General features: G+C 40.1%; 2 protein-coding genes across 2 annotated transcripts; both read right to left on the minus strand.

Annotated features, from left to right (window-relative positions):
- Positions 1 to 396: 396 nt before the first annotated feature.
- On the minus strand, positions 397 to 14,858 carry LOC111874323 (ubiquitin carboxyl-terminal hydrolase 35). Its single transcript, XM_023869720.2, has 10 exons — positions 14,215 to 14,858; positions 13,378 to 13,583; positions 10,435 to 10,658; positions 8,511 to 8,978; positions 7,422 to 7,580; positions 6,102 to 6,289; positions 5,114 to 5,296; positions 4,096 to 4,283; positions 2,722 to 2,990; positions 397 to 1,133 (listed from the first exon to the last, which is right to left on the minus strand). The coding sequence occupies exons 1-10, from the start codon at positions 14,313 to 14,315 to the stop codon at positions 474 to 476; spliced, it is 2,646 nt and encodes an 881-aa protein (XP_023725488.1). The 5' UTR covers positions 14,316 to 14,858; the 3' UTR covers positions 397 to 473.
- A 1,030-nt stretch (positions 14,859 to 15,888) lies between these two features.
- On the minus strand, positions 15,889 to 21,322 carry LOC111873923 (odorant receptor 13a). Its single transcript, XM_023869022.2, has 6 exons — positions 20,443 to 21,322; positions 19,828 to 19,945; positions 19,133 to 19,232; positions 18,434 to 18,544; positions 16,907 to 17,062; positions 15,889 to 16,051 (listed from the first exon to the last, which is right to left on the minus strand). Exons 1-6 carry the CDS (start codon positions 21,320 to 21,322, stop codon positions 15,986 to 15,988), a joined length of 1,431 nt encoding a protein of 476 aa, XP_023724790.1. The 3' UTR covers positions 15,889 to 15,985.
- Positions 21,323 to 23,186: the final 1,864 nt, after the last annotated feature.

Consider the following 23,186-nt stretch of genomic DNA (forward strand, 5'->3'; position numbering starts at 1 on the left):
GTTCCATAAAATGCTGGGAAATTCTCGAGTAGCTGCAGAATTGGCCGCTCAAGAAGGGCTCAGCTCCACGAGGGAGTAATGGAAAGGAAATGCATTATGAGATCCTGGCTACAGCAGCATGAAGGGCAACTACAGAACATTTTGAAAAGTATTCTAAAACCTGCAAGATTGACTGAGAACCCAGACAGCAGTAATGCAATGAAGGGATTAAGTCAGCATTTGGAAGATTCTTTCAGAAAGGAAAAGGCACCACGAAAATGAGAGGTGTGTTATAAAGGGCCACGTGAATAACATTACATTCAAATTCCAACTCATACAAATTTAAAACTGTATTGTTTATACATATAATACAAAATTCATTTATAAATAATGCAATCATATAGCATAACAACCATAATCTACAGCACCATCATTTATTCATCAGTTTCTTCATGTACACAGTTAAAGTTAGAGCTCTAGCAGCAACACTAGAATCAAAACACAAACCTGTTATGAGAAACATCCATGCTGCCCCCTCCACAACCACCTGGAGGGTTTCCTCCATTATCACTGTCCCGGGCAGGACTATGTGAAGGACGCTGCTTACGCCGTTTTCTGCACCTCTTCTCCTCACTCTGCTCTCCCTTCAGCCACTCAACATCATCAGAGTGAACACGTTCCATTAGGTGCGACTGGAGCGGAGGCAGGGCCGACATATCAACGGCGGGCTGCAGCTCTTCTTCAGTTCGAGCATAGAAGAGGATGTAAGGAGCATCTGGAGGGTTCCATGGAGGAGGATTACACGGTGCCACCAATGAATCATTAAAGATCCGCCACGTGAGAGTTTCGTCACGAGCCAGAGTATAGTAATGACCAGTGTCCATGCTTGATCCGGAGTGCACTACTGCTGCATATAATCTGTACAACTGCTGAGACAGCTCAATTCTTTCTGAGCACTGAACCCAGTGAAGAAGTTTTGCTCGCTGTCCTGTCTTTGAGTTAAACTGGAATCGCTTGAGTGTGAGTACAAGATGAGATGGGGACTGAAGGATCTGTATCGTTCGCTGAGCATCCTGCAGTCCGCCACACGTGTCGCAATGGTATTGATTCTCTCCACTCAACTGTTCTGGTAATACGAAGTAATCCAGCAGATCCTGAACGCAGAAATCATACAGTTATGAGTGATGATCATTACGATTTTATAGTCTAGAAACCCGTACATCAGTAAAGATTTTCACAGCATATGAGTAACTCTGTGATTTGCTATCACTATATTCTGGTAAAGGCCCATCTCCACAGTTCCAGACTCATAACTGCATACATCCTGAATCATTCACAAAAACTCCTTCATGCTAAAATATCAAGTTTTTCAAGAACATCACAGGATACACTGAAAGTATACATGTAAAGATTACAGTCTTCTCAAATGTGACATTGTTTACAGCAGCTGGGTAGATAAGTACCAATGTTTCGGAGGAACCTGCTGTTTCCATCTTCAGGGTATGAGTTCATGAGCAGGTTACCTATCTACAAAATAATATGGCATCACATCTCAGAAAACTAATCCTGACATATATTGAGAACTACAGCTCCTGAAGTACATGTATAACTTTTCTATTGCATTTATATGGAACACTTTTTGATTTAATTAACATTTAACACGATAAACATAGAAAACTTCAGACAGTCAAGTGGTAACTACATTCATCTTAAATGATTCATAACAACAAGAGGCTTTCCTACAAAGAGTTCATGTTTCTTCCAATAATCTACCTAACATAGACAAATGTAACCTGTCTGGTCTGATTACTACAAAAAAAGAGCAATGGTCATGAAGTTGATCCTACACCAGAAACTCCCAAGCCATTTCTGATTCTAAATTTTACATATTCTCGTTCCATAAGAACATTCAAATTGTGGCTCATCAACTTAGGCAGCTGTAGCAGATGGAAATCTGACATCCATGCTCAAATTACCCAGGTGTGTGCAAGACACATATTCCAGAGTTGCGATTTATCAGCCGTTAACTACCAATAAATTCAATGACAAACAAGAGATGGTATGCAATGCAATCTTTAGATTTCTAGCTTTCATTTCAGCTACACCACAAATAATTTTGTTCTGAAGCCAGGTCAGCAACCTGCAGAACAGATTTATGTTTACATTTAAAAAGCCCAAAATGAAACATAACACGCAGTCACAATTATTGGACTACAACTGTAATGGATGGGTTAACTATGGCAAAAAAGGTAAAGTTTTCCCTGAGCTCAACAAATTTAAGCATTATGCCATGAAGGCATATGGGGAAGTGGATGAATAGATCCACAATTTCTTGACCTCAGCACTAGCTGGAGGAGAGTCGTCAGCTTCATGCCCCAGGGAAAGAGCCCCTGGTACCCACTGGATAGGAGGTTGATCCAAATGTTGCACAACCTGCAAGAAATGCCTTAACTTGCCATCTGGGACTTCCTCCTCGTACAAGATGTAGAACGGGAGGTGACCCTTCACTGTAAGTCGCTCTCTTTCATTATTCGTGGACAGATTTCCAGACACACACATGGTAAAGCTAATAAAAGTATTCCTGTAACTTCTCATTATGGAGGAGTCAGAAACTTTAGATTATCCTTTGTGACCCCGACTGATGTCTGTGGATCAGCGTCCTGCACCTTCAGCCAAACATACATATCTAGTGAAGGACATCTGACAGTAAGTTTTGTGAGGAACAATAAAGGGTTCAAGTACCTGAATATGCAATTCATGATCAGGGCTGCAGCCAGGAGGGAATGCTAGCTGGATGTCTCGGAAATGGTCTGTATGCACTGATTCTGCTTGACATTCAAGGCACTTAAAGCTGATGAGCAAGCGCCCACCGAAACACTGTTGCACCAAACTCTCATATGGAACTAGGGAAGATGCCGTAACAGCCACCTCGTCTCCACACACCGACTGTATCCCGCTGTCTGTTGAGCTGGAGTGAGAATTGCTGAGCTGATGCACGTCATCACCTGTGGCTGCGACAGAACACATCTTTCCTGAGCCCTGCTGTATAGTTTGGTAGACAGGAACCTGCTGCTTCCACATTCACACTCAAGTGGAGACAGAAGGTTCCTCATAAACACTGGTTCCTATCTCTGGAAGTGCATGCAGTGTCACATCCATGCAGACCTTGGTCTCAAGGAATACTCTGACGTCAGTTATGCACTTTCTAACCATGAAGCAGAAACCCCGACAAGCTAATTTGTGGCTCAAATACTGACGAAAATTCGCACAATTTTATAAAATCCAATCATTCATTACCATGTTCACAACAGTGTGCCACTGAAGCCTATCCTAAGCTAGATGAATCCAATACACATTCTCCTACCCTACTGCTTTAAGATCAATTTTAATATCCTTCAATTTATACCAAGACCTAAGTGCTCTTCTTCCTCCAAGTTTCCCTACTAAATCTTTGTATGCATTTCTCTTTCATGCCCTTCATGTCATCTTCATAATAATATCTGGCAGGGAGTACAACTTATGAATCTCCTCAATGTGTAATTTTCTTTAGACTCCTCTCCCTGTTATGTGCAAATATTCTCAATACCCTGTTCTGAAACATGCTCAGTTTATGTCAGGGAACAACTTTCACACCCATACAAAAAACAGCCAAACAACACAAACTCCGTGGCCTGTAGTCTGCAAGTAAACTACTGACTGAGTGACCGCCGCTTGTCAGCGAAGTTAGTGGCAACTTTGCGAATAGAGGGTGTCACGTGGTCAGCGCAATGGATCCCGACGACCGTTAATCTGTTTTCTAGACCGGAGCTGCTGCTTTTCCACTCTAGTAGCTCCTCAATTATTCTCACGAGGCTGAGTGGACCCCGTTCCAGACCCATTACTTCTCAGAAAATCTGACAGCGCCAGGAATCGAACCCAGGACCAGGACCTCTGGATCTGTAAGCAGGAACTCTGACCACTAAACCAGAGAGGCGGTCCATACATCTGCATATTCTAATCTACATATTTAGATAGCATACGGGAAGACAAAAGACCAGTTATGCACTTTCAATGTTGCTACCAGCAGACAAAGCTGGGGAGAAATGGGTTTAAGCATTTTGAATTTGTATTATGTACCCTGTGTGAAATCAGCCAGAGAGGTAGCCTTGCACTGCAGGATGTTCTGATTCGAGAGATCCTCTTCTGTAGTCCAGCGTGTCATAACTCCACCCTCAGTTCCCTCATGCTGTCTGCCTCCTACGACAGCAACGTCTGACACGGTAGTCACAAGCTTCTCTTGCTCGTGCAGCACATCCAGCACATACCTACATTTGAAACACACTGACACACAGTCCGCATTGTCTGTCCATGACTTCCACATAGTGAAATTCCAATCACAAATTCTTTTTAAGTAATTTTTATTTAAATTTATTAATTTGAGTGTTATGTTTGAGTGTTTGAGTGTTATACAGTTTTAGCTACTATATGCTGTGATGCTGACAGGAAAAGTTACTGCATATCAGTTGAGGAACAAGTGCTTTTGCTTGTTTGCACACAGCAGCGTTCAATCTTCTCAACGTGCAATACTGTACATGGATATGAACATTCAGGTGGAACATGTGGTGAGGGTGCAGCAAAAGTACTTCTGCGCAGGCTGAAAGGAAGGTGGACACTCAGATCCATAGCAGGGGGAGCAGGCTCTATGTCTCTTCCCTCCCATAGATATCTGAGTGTCCATCTACCTTGCAAAACCTGTCTTGACCACATCCTCACCCTACGCATTTTGACCCTGAAGACAGAGGCAATATGTTCCTCCAAACCATTTGTATCCATGTAAAATACTACATGGTATCACAATCCAGAAGACCATAACCTGAACTCTTGCCGCTGTGAAAATCTGGGAACTTACGTACTAGTGAAACACCCACTGAGAATTCAACAGGAAGTCTCCTCATTCGTTACATACACTTTCATACTGGTAACTTCCTCTGCTTTACCCACACTCCTTTAGGGGCCCACATACTACTGAATGACATGTCTGAGCCAACATTTAATTCTCCACAATCTGTTGCTATGGTTACCTGAAATTTCGTACTGACAATGATGAATCCCATGCTTACATAACTATTTTTTACACAAAGAAAGAAAATCTCACGTAAGGAACTCAGAGCTGTCCTGTTGGAAGCCGGGTTGAAAGCCTGGTGGTCTTGCCACTGCCAGCAGAGCGGTTGGGGAGATGGCCTGACGCCGGGAGTGAAGGAGGAGTGCAAACAGAGCTTGCAGCTCTGAGAGTAATGGCTGTGACTGCACATCACTCTGCAAAACTGCATAGCAGAACCTGCAATCAACAACACAGATATAATTTTCTTGTATGAAAGTGACAACATTTCTATTTTACAAATTTAAAGACTAACTTTTTATCCATTCCATTTAAAAATGAGTGTGATGTGTTTCCACCAAGCTGTTTCGTTAGGTTCATTCCGTACTGGACCTGTGTATCCATATTTGCTTCATGCTTGATGTTGAGGTACTGTGCAAGTTTTTGTAACATATGTACCACATCACTTTCATTCTCATTTTGTGTATTCAAGCAAACACATTCAAACCAATGCATGATCTTTGTCTCATTGTCAAACTAATGCAGCTGACAGGAAGGCCCCGCCACAGCTCATGTGGTTAGTCGCTGGCTTCCCACCGCGGCGGCCCAGGTTCGATCCCGGGTCTGGTCAAGTGGAATTTGTGGTGGACAAAGTGGCGCTGGGGCAGGTTTTCTCCAAGTACTTCGGTTTCCCCTGCCAATTTTCACTCCACCAACTGCTCCACAATCATCCTCACCTATATCATCTGGGGCTGGTACAATAGGCCAGAAGTGGCCGCAGTACAAGGGTCTTAGTCCCACTCCACTAGCAATAAAAAAAATGCAGCTGACAACTCATCAGACTCGAATAACCTAACAATGTTTTGGCTCCTGCAATCCAACACACACATGGGCATGATGCTTTCTCCTCCTAACAGTGCTACAAGATATCATCAGTTCTGTAACTGCATTGCTCTGGGATGCAGTTAGTATGGAGCCTGTTTTCACTGCTTTTTTTTACTAAAACAATGAAATCACCAATCAATACAAAATCACTGCTTCTAACCTGTGGGTCATGAACAGAGCCTGTAACACACTATTCATGTAGCAGCTGTTTCCCAAGTTGTTTAACCCCACACGGCTTAAAGATGAACGCTCTTTTGCTTTACAACTCATGGTGTAATCTAGCTCATTCCACCAGGACGGCATGTCATCAGACACAAACTGCCCCGGAGGAAAGAAAGATGAACAGTCCTGCCAACATAAGCCAAGAGAACACAGTTATATTAACATATCTTCACATATAACTGATACATATGAATTCTTGAGCCTTTTTTGAGATGACAAATGCAGTTTGAGATTGATGCAAAGTAAGGATTGTACTAAGGTGACTCAGTGCAAGTTCGTCTTCAACGTGAACTCTCAACATCAAACTGCATTTACCAGTTTCACTGATGAAACCTGTCAACACAGAGATGGACATTACCTCAACTACATGCATTCACTTCATGCACTTTGTCCTCCACCCCCAAGAAAACAAAAACATATTTTGGCATATTTCATCAAGGCAAGAACTGTGAAGCCAGCAGAGACAGCCATTCCTAGGGAACGGTTCTGAAACGCGCCTGTTGCTAAGCAACAGATGGACATTACCTCGACTACATGCATTCACTTCACGCACTTTGTCCTCCACCCCCAAGAAAACAAAAACATATTTTGGCATATTTCATCAAGGCAAGAACTGTGAAGCCAGCAGAGACAGCCATTCCTAGGGAACGGTTCTGAAACGCGCCTGTTGCTAGGCAACAGATTCGTAACATACAACAATGAAGTAACTAGGAAACAGTGTTCTTACGTGGTCCATGCAATAGCTTCGTGATGCAACAACAGAAGAACTGTTGGGAGAGGTGTTTTCTGTGCGGTCTGTGCTGAGGCTATACAACAAACGGCAGCTGTGATTACAAGAGAGTCTAGAGTCTTGAGAAAGTAGTGAGAACGGCAGGATGTTGGTGTGGGATGGCCACCTGCCTGAGAGTTAGTGGAGTAGAGTGAGTGAGTCAGAGAACTGTTGTGAGTCAGTCCTTGTGAGCTGCCGCTGTTAAAAGCTGGTAATTGAGGCACGGGGACACTTCAGGAACCCAGACTGAGGGGAACGTCTGCCATTGGAAGCCATTACCAGAAATCTGGTGAAGACAGCAGACTGAGAAGACTTAAGCATGTGCTGCAGTGAATTGCAGAGTGTGAATCACAAGAGCACTATAGTTACTGGTAGTTACAATCTGTAAGTGTTCAATAAATCAAATTACCAATCTAAACCCCATCTACAGTCACACTCAATCATCTGACAATATCACATCAAAGCAAACTGATTCTAAGATAAGGGCACCTTCATTGCTCCTATCACCAGATTATACATGTCATCATTCCTTGGAAAGGCAGCCATCATGGCACACGTCATGTTCACCACCATCTGGAGACAGGCACGGCTTGATTCCGAGCCTTCTTGGAGCAGCCGCACCATAACAGTAGGGAGATTATTAAGTACCTGCAGTAAACAAGAATAATGCATGATTTAACTATAATTATGTGCAATTTCAGCTTCTATGAATTGCTGCAGTGTGTCACAACTCTTGCACCATTTCAGCATCAACTGCAGCGTACGGATGCTTCCGGCCTTACTTTCGGCCACAGCCACCCAGAACATGGCAATTGCAGCATATGGCAACATGTAGTAACAACTTCCAGTGCGTGACACTGCTAAATTCAGAAAGCTTATCACACTTATCACTTATCACACACAGGTCACAAAGCCACAGTGCCAACAATATTACAATTAATGTTCAACATTCTCTAATGGATCACCATCCTTAAGAGACACAGCGTTTAGGAATTTGTTCTGCTTGTGTCTCCTAAGCCTTTGGTTGTTAGTATTGTACTATTCTTGTATTGTTTAAATTTTCAAATTTAGTGGTAATTATCACAAGTGAACATACAGCTCTCTGAATGCTACAGTTGTATGCCACTCACTGACTTCAGGTCTGGGTTTCATCCCAATGCCTCAATCAGCGGGATGTACCTCACTGGTGGGACACAATGGTCGGCTGTCTGGGATGTGAAGTCACAAAACAACAATTAAATCAGTCACACAAGAACTATCCTGCACTGTAAGCACACATTTCTCATCAATGTTGCATTATGACCATACTTCTGGTAACCAAACTATGCTGTCTTTGTATAATTAGAGTAACACAACATATTATCAAAAATTGTTACAATCTTTTAAGTTCTTCATAAATTCCATTAATGATTAATATGTCACTGATTCTAAAATGTGCATAATTGTACAAATATATTTCTCAGAAAAAAGAAAAGGAGTTTTCATCTTACTACAGTGTGACCACAGATATCTGATAAACGACCAGTGGGATGCAAGATGCAAAAGGACGAGAATCGGACCACCACCAAACAACGTTACCTTGTGGAAAACCTGAGGAGAGTGCCTGGACGATGCCAACATACGCCATACAACTTCTATGACACCAGTTCGGACAGCAGGAAGAATTACAGCCAGAAACAAGCCTTCCACAGTTGCCAGTGTCACTTCCTTCAACACATCCCACTGCTGCTCAGCCTCCAGGCCATCCATCAGGGCTAGAACCCAGGGACTCAGGCAGGCAGCACGATGCCACCGCAGAAGCCAGTCACACAGAGTGCGGAGTGTGCGAGAATGGCCCTGCTTGGCCTGTAAAATAGCTCTCACGCACTTTGGGATGAGATGTGGGTCCACCAAATGCAGTACAGCTGCCAAAGCGGGGCAGGGCTCAGTTGGAAGGTCAATCAGTGATGCATGCAGGGCTCCAAGGGATCTGAACACGAGTTCTTCACTGCTCTTTCCTGCTTCGTCTTTCCAAACTCTGACTAACAGATCCCCAATGCACTGCATCTGGAACAAAAAAGCTACATACATACTTTTGTTTCATGAAGTGATGCACACAATTTAGAATCGTACAAGTGAGGTTCACCTCTGATCCATGATCTGCAACAATTTCCAGAAGCATTACAGCAAAATTACAGAACACAGACTGTTCTCCTCATCAATAAATTAGTCACTGTAAACAATGACCCGGACAACAAATGTTGGCTCAGTTCACCAGTCATACAAACATTCTACCTGTCAGTCACAAGACAAACCAACACTTCCCATGCTGCTGCAATTGCTGAACACTGAACTACTAACTGTTATGTGACACACAGGACATATTGAACGCTGTCCTGTATATTACATATTATACAGAAAATACTGTACATAAAATATAATTTACTGTTCAACAAAAGTGCAGAAATAACAAAAGGAAAATGAGACTGAATATTAACAAACAAATTCAATGTTTTTTCACTGGTCACTTTCAATTTTTCACTCAATATGGATGAGCAGACAAATGTGTTTACTGAACACTGATAATGGTGCATAAGCGATTTTACCTGTACTCTCCAGTGAGAGTGAGTGTGAGTAGGTTTAAAGGCACATCAGTGGCTACAGCCATCTGCAGCTCTGTCCTCAAAAAGCATACTCTTTTATCTCTAGTCATTCTTTCCCTACTCATTCGTTGTTGTATTTCATTCTGTCTTCCAAATGATCACCTATCTCATACCTCCATTTTGATAATCGCTGCACATGCCTGTACTTCTGCATCCTCAACTTGACCAACTTTTCTTGTAGTATTTCTACTTTCAGATCCTATCAAAGTCCTGACTTCAGCTCCCTTCTTGTTCATTTTTTAACTCTACAACAAAAACTTGGCTACTAGTAATCTCTCCATGTTTCTCTTAGGTTCCCTTACGGGTCTGGTCAAGTGAGATTTGTGGTGGACAAAGTGGCGCTGGGACAGGTTTTCTCCGAGTACTTCGGTTTCCCCTCCCAATCTTCATTCCACCAACTGATCCACAATCACCCTCACCAATCATCTGGGGCCAGTACAATAGGCCAGAAGTGGCTGCAGTATAAGGGACTTAGTCCCACCCCACTAGCAATAAAAAAAATAGGCTCCCTTAGATCCAAACTTCTGCTATACTGTCAAAATGGGCATATAACATGCATTTAGATGGTGATTCCACCAATAAAGTGACATGACAGCATGTAGAGCTACACATGCCAATCATTTTTATACCTGCAATCAAGTCTTCTCAGGGAATCAACCTGATGGAATGGATTTCCCACATCTAAGGAACTATCCCTGTTGCCTTCAACTGGGATTGATGACAATCAATGACGTTCCCTGATGACGATGACAGTGAGCTTCCAAAGTACTAGAACTCTATTTTTGCTTGACTTGGCTGACTGCATGAGGAAACTTCATTGCATTTATCTCCTATCTTCCCTCATCTTATATTTCTCATACCTGTTTAATGAGCTGTGACACTTGTGCAGGCTGGGGCTTGGGCACAGGTACTTCTGCAATATTTCTTATCACTACTTCACAAAGCCTTGTACGTTCATCATCTACTGGAATGCAGCGCGGATATTCACACAGAAGCTTTGACGTACTGATCAGTACATTGATATCACCTTGGACACTCTCTCTTAAGAAATCGGTGATAAGGCTTCCTACAGCTTCTTCCATGGCTAGCACAGCAAAACAAGAAACTATAAATATATAAAAAAGAGATTAGATGCAAGATGTACTGTGATGGACAGGCTGAAAGCTTGAACAGTTTAACAAGAAAAGCTTTCCACTGACAGGTTACGGGACAGTAAACATGCGATGGTGCTATTAAGCGGGCATTCACTGTGAGGCAACAGCTGAGTAAACATGTTTCTGTGGCAATGGATATGCATGCAACAATAGAGGAAATACTGGAGGCAGTGTTTTCTGTTGAGTCCATGGTGAGGTTATATAGAGAGAAGTAACTGGGGGTGCAGGCAACAAGCAGAAGTCATACAAAACCGTGAAGATGCAAAGGTTTCAGACACTGGAGAAGGCAAAGCCTGGCATAGAAAATGTAAGAGGTTTAAGCTTGGTGGCGGTCAAGCATATGACAGTTCAAGTTAGTAGGTGTCCACAAGGAACTGGACTTTCATCAGCTGACTATATAGAATGCTGACATGTAAAATTGTATATACAGATAAGAGGACATGTGCTACTAACTATGAACATGGTAAAAGACAGAACCTTCCTCTTGTCACAGAGGGCACTCCACATTGTCAAACTCACAACTGTTTGATAGTAACAAAAATCTGGTCTAGGGCCCCAGGTGCGGGCTTAACACCAAGACTGAATGGCAAATGACCGTCAGTTGTAACATGACTTTGACTTGGGTTGGAGTTTCTGTGTTTTCCTTTAAGGCATCTATGTTATCTCCTGTAGATTCACATCATCAGCATAGACCAACACCTGATGTGTCCCATTTAATTTCAGTCCCACCTGCTTTTCCTGGGCCGTCCTAATAGTATATTCTAAAGCAAAGTTGAAAAGTAGTTGTGATAAAGCATCTCCTTGTTCTAGACTTTTTGGACTGAAAAATTATCAAATATTTACCTACATGGATTTTATTATGTTTCATTTAAACCCATTTTAATCAGCGTGACTAGTCTCATGGGCACTCCAAACTCTATTAGAATAGTCTACAATACTTTCCTCCTAACTGAATCAGGTAATTCTTCCTTATTCCCAATAGAAGTAATGAGCTTATGGATCTCAAATTATAATATTTCACCTCCTGCTTGAATCAGTTAAGCCAGAATTTCATCACTACCTGGCAATTTATAACTTTTCGATTTTTCACTGGCAATTTCAACCTCAAAAGGGCAAGGATCAGGTATTAACAGCTCAGCTGTACATATTTCTATCTGCCTAACATCACTGACCCTATGTACATTCAATAACTGGAAGAAGTAGTTCCTCCACCTATTCAAAATGTTGTGGGAATCTGCAAGCAGATCACCATTCTCATCCTTCACTAAGTTACCATTAGGTTGGGTTGGTAAAAAAAAAAAAGCTATCCCTGTACCAGGCCTTGAAGGCCCATAGGGTTGTGAGACGTTGAGGGTCCCACACTGTCTAGACAATCGGCTCAAAGATGACGGTAAGGTTGTCAGCCTTAGCGCCGGCTGCCCTTTACCCCAAAGGAAGATTCCTGGTACTCATTTCTGTTAGAGGCTGAGTCAATCCCAGGGCCTAGTGCGGCTGGAAGGATTAGGTCAACTGAAAAAAAAATCCAATGACCTCATTGGGACTTCAACCCGCGACCTTTCGGCATGTAGCATTGCCCCTCAACCAACTATGCTACCGCATGCCCCCCTTCTAGGTTAGTAACCCCTCTTAAATTAATTTATTCCTCTATACAGGTCTTCTTGGAACCTGTAACCACTGCAGCTTGGCTTATTTCCTTTGATCTGACGTTGGAGAAGAATGGAGAAGATCAGTTGGACCGATTATGTGAGAAATGAAGAAGTGTTAATTAGAGTCAGTGAGCAGAGGTATATCCTACATGAAATAAGAAAACGGAAGGCTAATTGGATTGGTCATGTTTTACGCAGAAACTGCCTTCTAAAAGAAGCTATCGAAGGAAAGATAGATGGGCGGATAGAAGTGACAAGAAGACGAGGAAGAAGACGTAAGAAGATGCTGGATGACCTTGGGGACAGAAGAGGATACTGTCATTTGAAGGAGAAAGCTCTAGATCGCATTAATTGGAGGAATTGTTTTGAAAGAGACTGTGGACCTGTCGTCTTGACAGATTACTGATGATGATGACAGTTTGAACATCCTTCATCACACCGTGGCTTATGCTTTTTGAAATCATAATAACACAGACTCTCTTTGGCTGAATAGATTCTAGTTCCTCACGGAAGCTGCCTTTCACATCATTAATGTTATCCTGTTTGGGCATGAACATTAAGAATGATGATATCACACCAGTGGCCTCTTACTATTACGTACAATATCCTGTCACTAACAAACTCTACCCTCTTAACTGCTGATATGATTCTCTTATGTGCAAAAAAATACTGTACATAATTAATGAGCACTGTTCCCATTTCCATAGAAAAATGCACAGTCACTTGTTGGTTCAATGCCACCCCTGTCCCAAATGCAGAACTCAGATGAAAGCCCTGAAAAGAATTAGACTCTCATCATAACTGAAGTTCCCACTTTTTTCCCTTGGGCTTTCTTACACTAGACTGTACAAGAATAATGAGTTTGCTTATTCTTTACACAATATACAATTTAGACCATACATTTGAATAAATTAAGACAAGCAACATGCAAACTGAAATTTTTCCATTAGTTGTCTGTGTATGATTTAAGAGCTGACCTCAACAAGAACAAAACCTTACATACCTTGCGAGGACAAGACACTCAAATTCCACGCTACAAGAGTCGGCACCTCTGCCCTATTACGAGATGATGTTTCAAGTCCCAGTAATTTCTCTATCAAGGCAACATTCAGCAACTCTGCTATTGTCCTCTGCTGGAACTCTTTCAAGTGGTGCAATATTTGCCATCCCTCTGCTATCATTGCTGACCTGGACCCCTCCAGAACCAATCTACAATCCAATTGTGACCATCATATACACACAGTGTACACAAATTTTGAACAGAATTGTAACCATATCTGATCACTGAAATTACAGTCATCTGGGATGTGATGTTATGCAGTGTGGGAAGCAGATACAAACATTTCAGAGGAATCTGTTGCCTCCATTTTCAGGGTAAAAGATGGGGGCAGAAAATTTGTCTGAAACATCCCAGAAGACCATGGCCATAAATCTAATATTCACTGTCATGAACACCTTATATATCAAACCAGATCATGAAGCTAAAGTTCATCTGTGAAAGCTTCAGAAGTACATGCATTAACAATTATTACAGTAATCCTGATTCATATCTGGGACATCCTGGGTTCAAATCTCAGCCCAGAGACTGGCTAGCTTGACCAAGCATTTAGGTAGTTTCTTTTAACCTCCTTGCCAATTCATCATTTACAAATCACAACTGCACATATCAAAGAGACAATTAATGATGATTCAAAACTAATATGTAACAGAAGAGGAACCGAACAGAGTTCTTGAGCAGGCTTGTTATTTCATGAAATCAAATGTTGAATGTATTAAATTTCATTTATCTCCACAAGGTTTATGAACTAACATAAATAATTTGTATGCAAAAAATACAGACCTTATACCTATATCTAAGGTGGTAACACAACCTTCTTGATCTAATTCTTGAATCGCCTGCAGTGCTTTTGCTGTTAAAACTTTTTTCATTTTATCTGCCATGTTTATTGACACTTATGTGTTCTAAAACATTATGCAACAACATCTGTACGAAAAATTCGGTTCAGTCCACGTCATGCCATTCAAAACTATGTCAAATTTGTATTTTGGGAGGCACACATGAAAAGAAATCCGTCTATTAGTATATATTCCATAACAACACCGCCAAAAAATGCCTTTTTCTCATACAACAGCAACACACATATAAATGTCATATACAGTAAAATTATATAGGATGAAACTGGTTACGTTAATGCTCAACGTATAGGCCTCAAAAAACCTTTTCTCTTTTTTTTCTACTCCGTTCATGTTCGTCGGCTTCTTAATCGAACAGTTTGTTTGAGGGTGCGTTGCGCTAATTAACTATTGCTCATATGCATTACAATTTGTTTCACACAAAAAAATTCCACTCTCAGAAGATTCAAATACGAACTTCACTTTCTCACTATTTTTAGAGGATTACTGTGCATTACTTTCCAGAACAGCCATCGGTCTTAACACCATTCATATAAGCCGAGGTCGCCGCCGTCGTCACTGTCAGCATACCCACTGACGTGATTTCCTCCGTGATCATTGTCGTGGTATTATCCATGGGCACGGATCATCGTTAAACCATTGGCAGAGGCTAGTAGAGGTAGTATGTGAACGCCAGAGGTTAATTTCCCTCACAGCGACAACTGACTTTTGGCGGGGGGNTACTTTAAATTATTTGTGGTAATATTTGGTAATTTCCTTTACCTAACTGTTGGGGGGTGGGGTTGAACATTTGGCTTGTCCTATTTTCCACAACTGGCATAGTATGGACTGAGATTGTAATATATGCATAATACGTTAGCTGTAGAATTGATTTCATTTTTTTGTTTTTGGAATGCCACGATAAAAATGTATTGAATGAGTGTGCTGTTAAGGTTCACTTGTGTCTGAAAAAGAAAAACTTAAGAGGTGTTCACTTTTTTTCTTAATTCAATTTACTGGCACCAAGATGTGTTATATCCAGATTAAGTACAACGTAAGTTTCCTATAATTCCCAAATTAAGGCTGGGGTTCAAGAAAGAAAAAAGACAGGATCACAAAGATTCGCCAAAGGCTAAATTTTCAGTTCTATTGCCATTTGAGAAAGTTCTTAACTTCATTTCTTCAAACATCAAGATTTTCCTAACTTAAAATTTAGTTTCAATGATCCAAAGTCAATTATATTAGTGTTAAATTTCATTTGTTTAAGATTTTCCTCACTAAGGTTTGAGGTTCTCATGACAGAAACTATGACAATTACTGTCACCTGAGATGTGAGATCATATAATTTGTAGAATGTTATTATTCTAGAGGTACGTGCTGTCTCTATCTTTGTAGCCTGAAGATATATGCAGCAAGTTTCTCTGAAACGCTGGTAACATTCTAGAAGGCTACCTGCCGCAACATTTTAGAAGATGGTAATCTTCACTATTTCATTTTTCAGTTTGACTTTAAAATTCTTTGTTCCACAAAGAAACCTTAAATAGGTGCTTTGCCATATGTCAAATAATAATTTTTTAACACAGATTGTAATAAATATTCTCATGTGGGGTCATCAGTCCGCATTCATTTCTCTCCATAAGACTTTCATCACAGTAATTTTGCTTCAAACTGCAGAACTTATAAATATTTGTAATTTTTTTTTTTTCCAGCTGTAAGCATCAGTTGCTATGTTCATCGTGCACTGCCTTGAGCAGAGTGAAGTAGTGGTATGATGACTGGACTACCTGCAAGTTAAAAAGAGAATTATATTGAAGAGACTGGAAAGAACAGTTAGAACTGTGGGCATTAAATTATCATTGCACCATAATCATGTCCAATTTGTTGTGCATTACTTTTCTAACATTTACTTCTCCAGCAATCTTGTTCCTCTCATGATATGCAGTACCTTGCATAATGGTAACCTTCAGATAGTCACGTGGTTAAGGTAATGAAAGTTAACTCTAGAGAAGTTTTGCAAGATAATATTAAATTCTCATACACACTCATAGACCGGGTTAAGTTATGTAAATTTAATGACATATGATTAACTTATGCATTATTTGTATTATTGACAGTCCTGCATTTAATAAACCTTCTCTACATTAATCATTGATTGATCTTGAGAATCCACTTTTTCTTATATTACTCGCCACAAAACCCAAGAAACAGCAATTCACTTGAAGATTACATACAGTCTTTTAGGTTGTAATACACTGTAGTTCATAGAGAACCTGAAATTTCAGAGGAACATATTGTCTCCATGTTTAGGGTCAAAGAGCAAGCCAACCAAAAAACCAGCAAAGGCGGCAGGCAAGTCAGCTTAGCTTGATAACTACTTCTACTGCTTCTTTCCTGGCATATTTTTTGACCTCGAAGATGGTCATATATTCCTCCAAAAAACTGGCTATATCCAAACCACGTGTTCTTATGTCACATACCTTTCACAGTCACTAATGTGAGAATCCAACACTCAATTCAGCAATAAATTCAACCACCTTCAGGTGTCATCTGTACTTTTAGTTATTATCATGCAATAAAAGTACAACACTCCAGTCTAGAGTCAGTCACTTCAGTGACTGAAATATCCCAACTGCACATACCTTAGTAAAACTTTCAAGAGTCAAGGTTGAGAAACCTCCAGTTGTCAGCTTCACTGGACTCTTTGCTCTCTCCATTAATATGTGAAGATGTTTCCTAAATTTATTATTTGCAGTGTGCCATTCACAGTTATATGCAGCATTCAGGGTCTTCAAACTCTGTAATATAACTGTGATGTTTTAACACAGGTCACCTATACATATCATACTTTGATCAACATACATCTGACTGAGAAGCTTAAATTCGACAAACTTGGATGCATATCCCTAGAATATGAACCTCATCTCTTAACAGTGATACAAGATTACAGACTACTAATCACCTCAAAATGACAACATGGAATATTAGAGATATCTACAAACTTTGTGGCCTGTAGGCTGCAAGCGAACTATACCGACCAAGCGACTGCTGCTTGTAGGCGAAGTTAGTGCCAATTTTAGCTGATAGAGTATGTCGCGTGGTCAGCGCAAAGGATCCCCACAGCCGTTTCACTTAGTGGGGGGTGGAGTCCAACTGGATCCACTCGGAACAGCGGCCAACGATTGTACCTGCCCCAGGTGATTATGATGATGGAGAATTTGGCGGAATGAAGATTGGCAGGGGAAACCGAAGTACTCAGAGAAAACCCGACCCAGCACCACTTTGCCCACCACAAATCCAACTTCGCCAGACCTGGGATCGAACTCGGGCTGTCGCGGTGGGAAGCCAGCGACTAACCGCTTGAGCTATGGTGTGGCCACTGATCCCCATGGCAGTTAATCTCGGTTTTCTAGACCTGAGCCGATATTTCCTTGAAACAGCTCCTCAATTATCCTCAGGAGGCTGAATGGACCCTATTCCAGACCCACTACTTCTTAGAAAATCTGGTAGCAACGGGAATCGAACGCGGGACCTCTGAGTCTGTAGCCAGGAACTTTGACCACTAGACCACAAGGTGGTCAGAGATATCTACCACAGAGCAAATTCTTTTACTCCAAGAATACTTTATGAATATCAGCAGAATGAAAAAAAAAAACATGGCAGAGAGCTGCATTGAAGCAATGAAGGGACCAGTTTCAACAGTTTTGTAGTCTGATGATAACATAAGCATCTAAAATTTGTTACCAAACAGTGACTAAGGAAGCAGACATTTAAGACTTTATTTTATGTGTTATAGTTACAGTCATCTTTAGAGTGTTATAATTATTTGTAGTTATGACATGTGAGTGTTCAATAAATCAATTCACCCAACCAAATGCCATCTAGAGTCAATAACCATAGCTAACCTATCATGTCAATAGACATACATATCCAGTGTTTATAGCATGGAAGGGTTTAGATAAAACTGCAACTTGCTGATGGACTCTAAAACAGGTGAGAAATTTGTTTCCTTCCACCTGAAGACAGAGACAGGGCCTCCAGAATAGTGTACATGTCCATTATAGTTGTTATATTATAATCAGACAACTTCTGAAGAAAGTTCCATTATGCAGTCATGAAAATATCAGCTGAATGAACCTGAGAATCAGTAATACACAAAGTCCCCTTACCTCTTCTAGCATTTTCCCTCCAAACCAATAGAACATCCCCTGCTCGATAAGGGCAGAGACGAGCGAGACAGACAACTTCACGAATTTTGTGGCATCAGTATGGATCTGAATCTGAAACACAGAGCAACACTGTAGGCAGTTTAAGCCTTCGATAAATTAAACTAATCACATTCTGACAACATTAGATTTATATCTAGAGGAAATAAACATCAAGAAAAATGATGGATGTGAAATTTTAATAATGAATTTTGAATTCAGCATTCTGACTTACTTGGTGATAATTCTAGTCAACAAGAGTATGATAACACAACGGAAAAATAGACCTTCAGTTAATTCTGGTATACAGATCCCAGATCTGAACACAATATTTTTGCATCGTGTCGCAGTTTTGTAAACTGAATTTTGAGCCAAGACAGTTCATCACATTTTATGTTTGTATTTTTACTTTGAGTGTCAACATAATGTGAGAATATGATTTTCCACTAGTGAAGAAAGTTTTTTCTTGTTTAGATGACATCATCAGACAAATGGTCAGTATGAGCACATCTTGCACAGAAAAATAATGACCTGGAAAAGGAAACTGCCACAGTTTTTGGTTATGAATATCTGAATATCCAGTTCAGTAAAAAAACAGCTTATTTCATACAAGCTATCAAATAAAATGGAAAACTTATTTTGTTGTGCAATTATCAGACTCACCATTGACATCTGGAAGCAAATCACACAAAAGGCGACCATGCTGACAAAAAGTTGCAGTAGCATCACTGGTTTCAGAAAAGCTTCCAGTTTCATAACAAAGCTGCAATATATTAGTAGACTATGTCACAATGTCATGCTCAACTCCTTGCATACATGTTAGAATACCATGCAAATATGGCCCTAATACATGCAATGTAATTTACCTAAGACAATTACAATGATGTAGCATACTACATGTGATGAAGTTTTTAGTGTAATGCATTCATTTGCTTTATCTGGAGATTTAAAACTCAGAAACTAGCTCCATAGTGCAGAATCTTCTTGGAAATGTTGGTTGTTGCTCAGCAGGTAAAAAAAAATTCCTGCTTTTATGAAACCTAAAGTTTCCGTGCCTTTGGAAATGGGAAATTAAAATATGACTACTGTCAGCTGGAACATAGAAATTAGGTAAAACTCTGTTGCCTCCTTCTTTAATGTAGAATAAGTATATACTTCTTTGTCCCTGAACTTGAAATTCATTTACTCAGGTTGACAATAAGAATGAAGTAGCCCATATCAAAATGTGGTTGTATATTGATCATGCTTGCAACTTGTAGTGTGCTATACCATGGCAGCCTACAGTATTCTGCAGTTTCCACACAGGGAAGAATCTGATCTTAACATCTGATAGGTTATAGATCTGTCATCTGCCTCACCTCAAAATGGCTTGGTGATGTTCGATGCAGTTATTGAGAATGTGCTGCATCTTCTCTTCTAGCTTCTGTTTTATCATCTCTGCCTGCATTCCTCCTCTGTCATTTTCAGTTCCTTCACCTGCAAAATTATCACAGATAACAAACTTAATTTGTAAAGAACATTCCATATCCACTGAATAAGAGACATACACAATGTTAAAGCATCAAAGTAATATCCCTTATAACTTATATATTTACAAACTCTTTTACATTTGAGATTCTCACAGCAGTGACTATGAAAAGCATGGTTTGGGTTGCAGTGCCATGTAGTTTCGAGAGAGGTCAATGTTTTGGAGGAACATATCGTCCAAAACTTCTGGGCCAAAAGAAAAAACCAAGCACAAAAGCAGAAAGAAGCACACAGCAAACAGAGCCTGCAGATGGTAATATGATCCTCTGAAATGTCAGACCTTTTCTGAACCACAGCATGTCACGGCCCTGTAGACTCTACTCTTCAAATTTACTAACTGTTCTACAGAAATTCTGGATGTACAGTCCCTGTCTTATGCCCATGAGGTGAATGTCACCGGAAAATATCATTCATCTACTTGAGAAGGAGCTTCATTTTTACACTACCTTCAATATGATTTTGTGGGTTAAGTCCCACTGTCCACACACTTCTGGCATCAGTGTCAGTTTGTTCTGCTAATCGGTGCAGCTTAAGCTGATTCTCATCACGTTGTAGCGCTCCAAGAGCCTCATCAGACAGGTGGATCAAAGCGTGCTGCAGTGCTTTGAAATGTCCAGATGTGTGAATAAATATGGAAACGAACAGCATATCCCAAGCAGACATTCCAATAAAGACAGAATATCCACAAAATGCCTGATATAAATAGGTTAGAATAAAAAGAAGAAAATTGTTTGGAACATCATATGGGTAGTATGCAACAAATGGTAAGTGCAGAATGGTGGTTTTGTTGCTCTTAGATTTAATGTCAATCCCATACTCTGGGGTATCAAACTTGTCTACATATTCCTCAAGCATTTCTTTAACTGGATATAAAACCCAAAATGTAATTATGCTGAGTGCTATGTTGCTTCTTATGATGGTATAAAGTTTTGCCCTTGCTGCATATCTGTTCAAGATGAGAGTCTGCTCTGGTGTGGGCTGTCGTTTGTTTATGAAAAATTTGTTTTGTAGCTGATTGATAAGTTCACATGCTTCATTAGATCTAATAATTAAGTAAATATTCTTAACTGCAAGAAGGACTGTGACTACAGTAGATAGAAGTAATTTTGTTAAATGGTCTAGGCTTGAAATGTAGATGTATGCATCACAAATTTGTGTCAAGTTGAACACAATAAGTGATATAATAGTCAAGAATGCAAATGCTCGATGAAATCTCCAGTGAGGTACATCCCATTTCCAGATTCCCAAAATACGAAGCATGTCGAGGTTGAACTCGAGCAATTCCTTTGCTCCACGATGTTCCTCCACACCCAGAAATTTAATCATTCTTTGTGAAAGTATCTCTATCATTAAACCTAAGTTTCAATTGTTGCTATCTCTGTAAAGACCAGAAATATCTGGTAAAATAAAAGGAATCTCACCACAGACGTCCAGGTTTTTACCTGCCAATGCTAATGGCTGATCTGATCAGATAGGAGAGAAGCTACCACAGTCTTACAGTGTTCTGCTTCTAATACAAGTCAAGGTTATAACCTGAAAAAGCATCATAAGTCTCATAAAATATACCAGCACCTAATTTAAATAATTTATATCTGAATTCAGTGTAAAATGTAACAACTCCAATAGTCCACATGTTCCTTTCCCATGCATAAGCACCGTAATGTCCTATGAACTTCCAAACAGAAAAAGAAAACTAAGTTTGTCTACGACCTCTCAGATAGCGGAACATTAAGGTCTGACACCGCCAATGACAAAACCCACCGCTGGACATGAACATGAGCCAAATGCCAGTTCTCTTCAATCCTCACAGCCTACTTCCTTAAGATTAATCTCCATTATTCTTCCATGTGCTTTTCAGGTTTTCAAACGTTCTCATACAAAATTCTATATGTATTCCGCCCTGAAGATGAAGGCAGCAGATTCCTCCGAAATGCTGGTAACCATCTAGCATGGTGTCATCCCAAAAGACAGTAACCTTCACACCACCATGACAGACTCAAATCTAGCAAATTTTGGACACAGTACCTCAGAATTTGACTGGTGTTTGCAGTGTACAGGCTATGGTTTTGTATCTAGTCTCTGGGTTTTATTGACACCACAATTTGCAGTTCTGTTGAAATGTCTATCTGTATTCTTTGCCTTTGCGATTTTCTCAGGGATATGTTTGAATTTTTCCATGGGCAATATTCTTCCCACCTGTGTAACCTCAGCCAGGACATCCGGTATTGCGGCCATGATTTGAACCAACAAGTTGATATGGGGTTGGTATAATAATCTGTTTTCTAAACTTAGATGGAAAATATTATGACCCAGCCTGATGGACTGACAATAAAACACCAGCTGTCAACATTCCAAAGCTCAGACTAGAGAGAAGCCCTCTCTAGTACATCTTGAACTTCCATGGTGAACAATAGGTTAAGAAGGGGCAAACTGAAATATACTGATTTTCTAACACCCTGCCATCCTTGATTAGTTTTAGGTTATAAAATGAACAGACCAAAACACAATCATGTTGAAAATTGACCTTTTTGTATCATGAGTCATCTTTAGTCTACTCTGAAGATGGAGGCAGCAGATTCAAATCCAAGAAAAGCATAATTTTTATATTCATTGCTGTAAGAACCCTAAAATATAAACTAAGAACTTTTGATTTCACCTTGGGTAGCAATAGTAATGCACTCATTTGAGGTAGAATTACATCTGCCGACAACTTTTAATGCTGGCTACCAATGCCAAATTTCATCAAAATATGTTGTGTAGTTTTGGAGTTGAAACATGCCATCAAACACAAATAAGTATTCTTGTATTATGCTCTTTGTGCTTGCTAATTACATGGAAACATTCGGTAGACATTAAATATGTCTTCTCTTTTTCAAGACTAACGACTCAACAAACTTCGACTTTTATGAATATATGATATGAATTGTGCTATGATTTCTTGAAAGTATTTTCTTCCAGCAGATGACATTACAAAAGTTCCGATTCATGTTTCTTGTTACTGGTCATCAAATATACTTGATGAATTTTCTTTGGAAAATGGGTTATAAAATATATGTATAACGTTTTCAAACTGAATTATATACTACAAAACTAGGTTCAGANCCATGTCTGATCGTCAACGGATACTGTTGAAAACTGTTATAGGGATCTAATCAAAATCAGTTTAGTATACTCACTAGTTTTAAAGATC

This window comes from Cryptotermes secundus, unplaced genomic scaffold, assembly GCF_002891405.2.
Source record: "Cryptotermes secundus unplaced genomic scaffold, Csec_1.0 scaffold47, whole genome shotgun sequence".
In the NCBI taxonomy this organism is placed as follows: Eukaryota; Metazoa; Arthropoda; class Insecta; order Blattodea; family Kalotermitidae; genus Cryptotermes; species Cryptotermes secundus.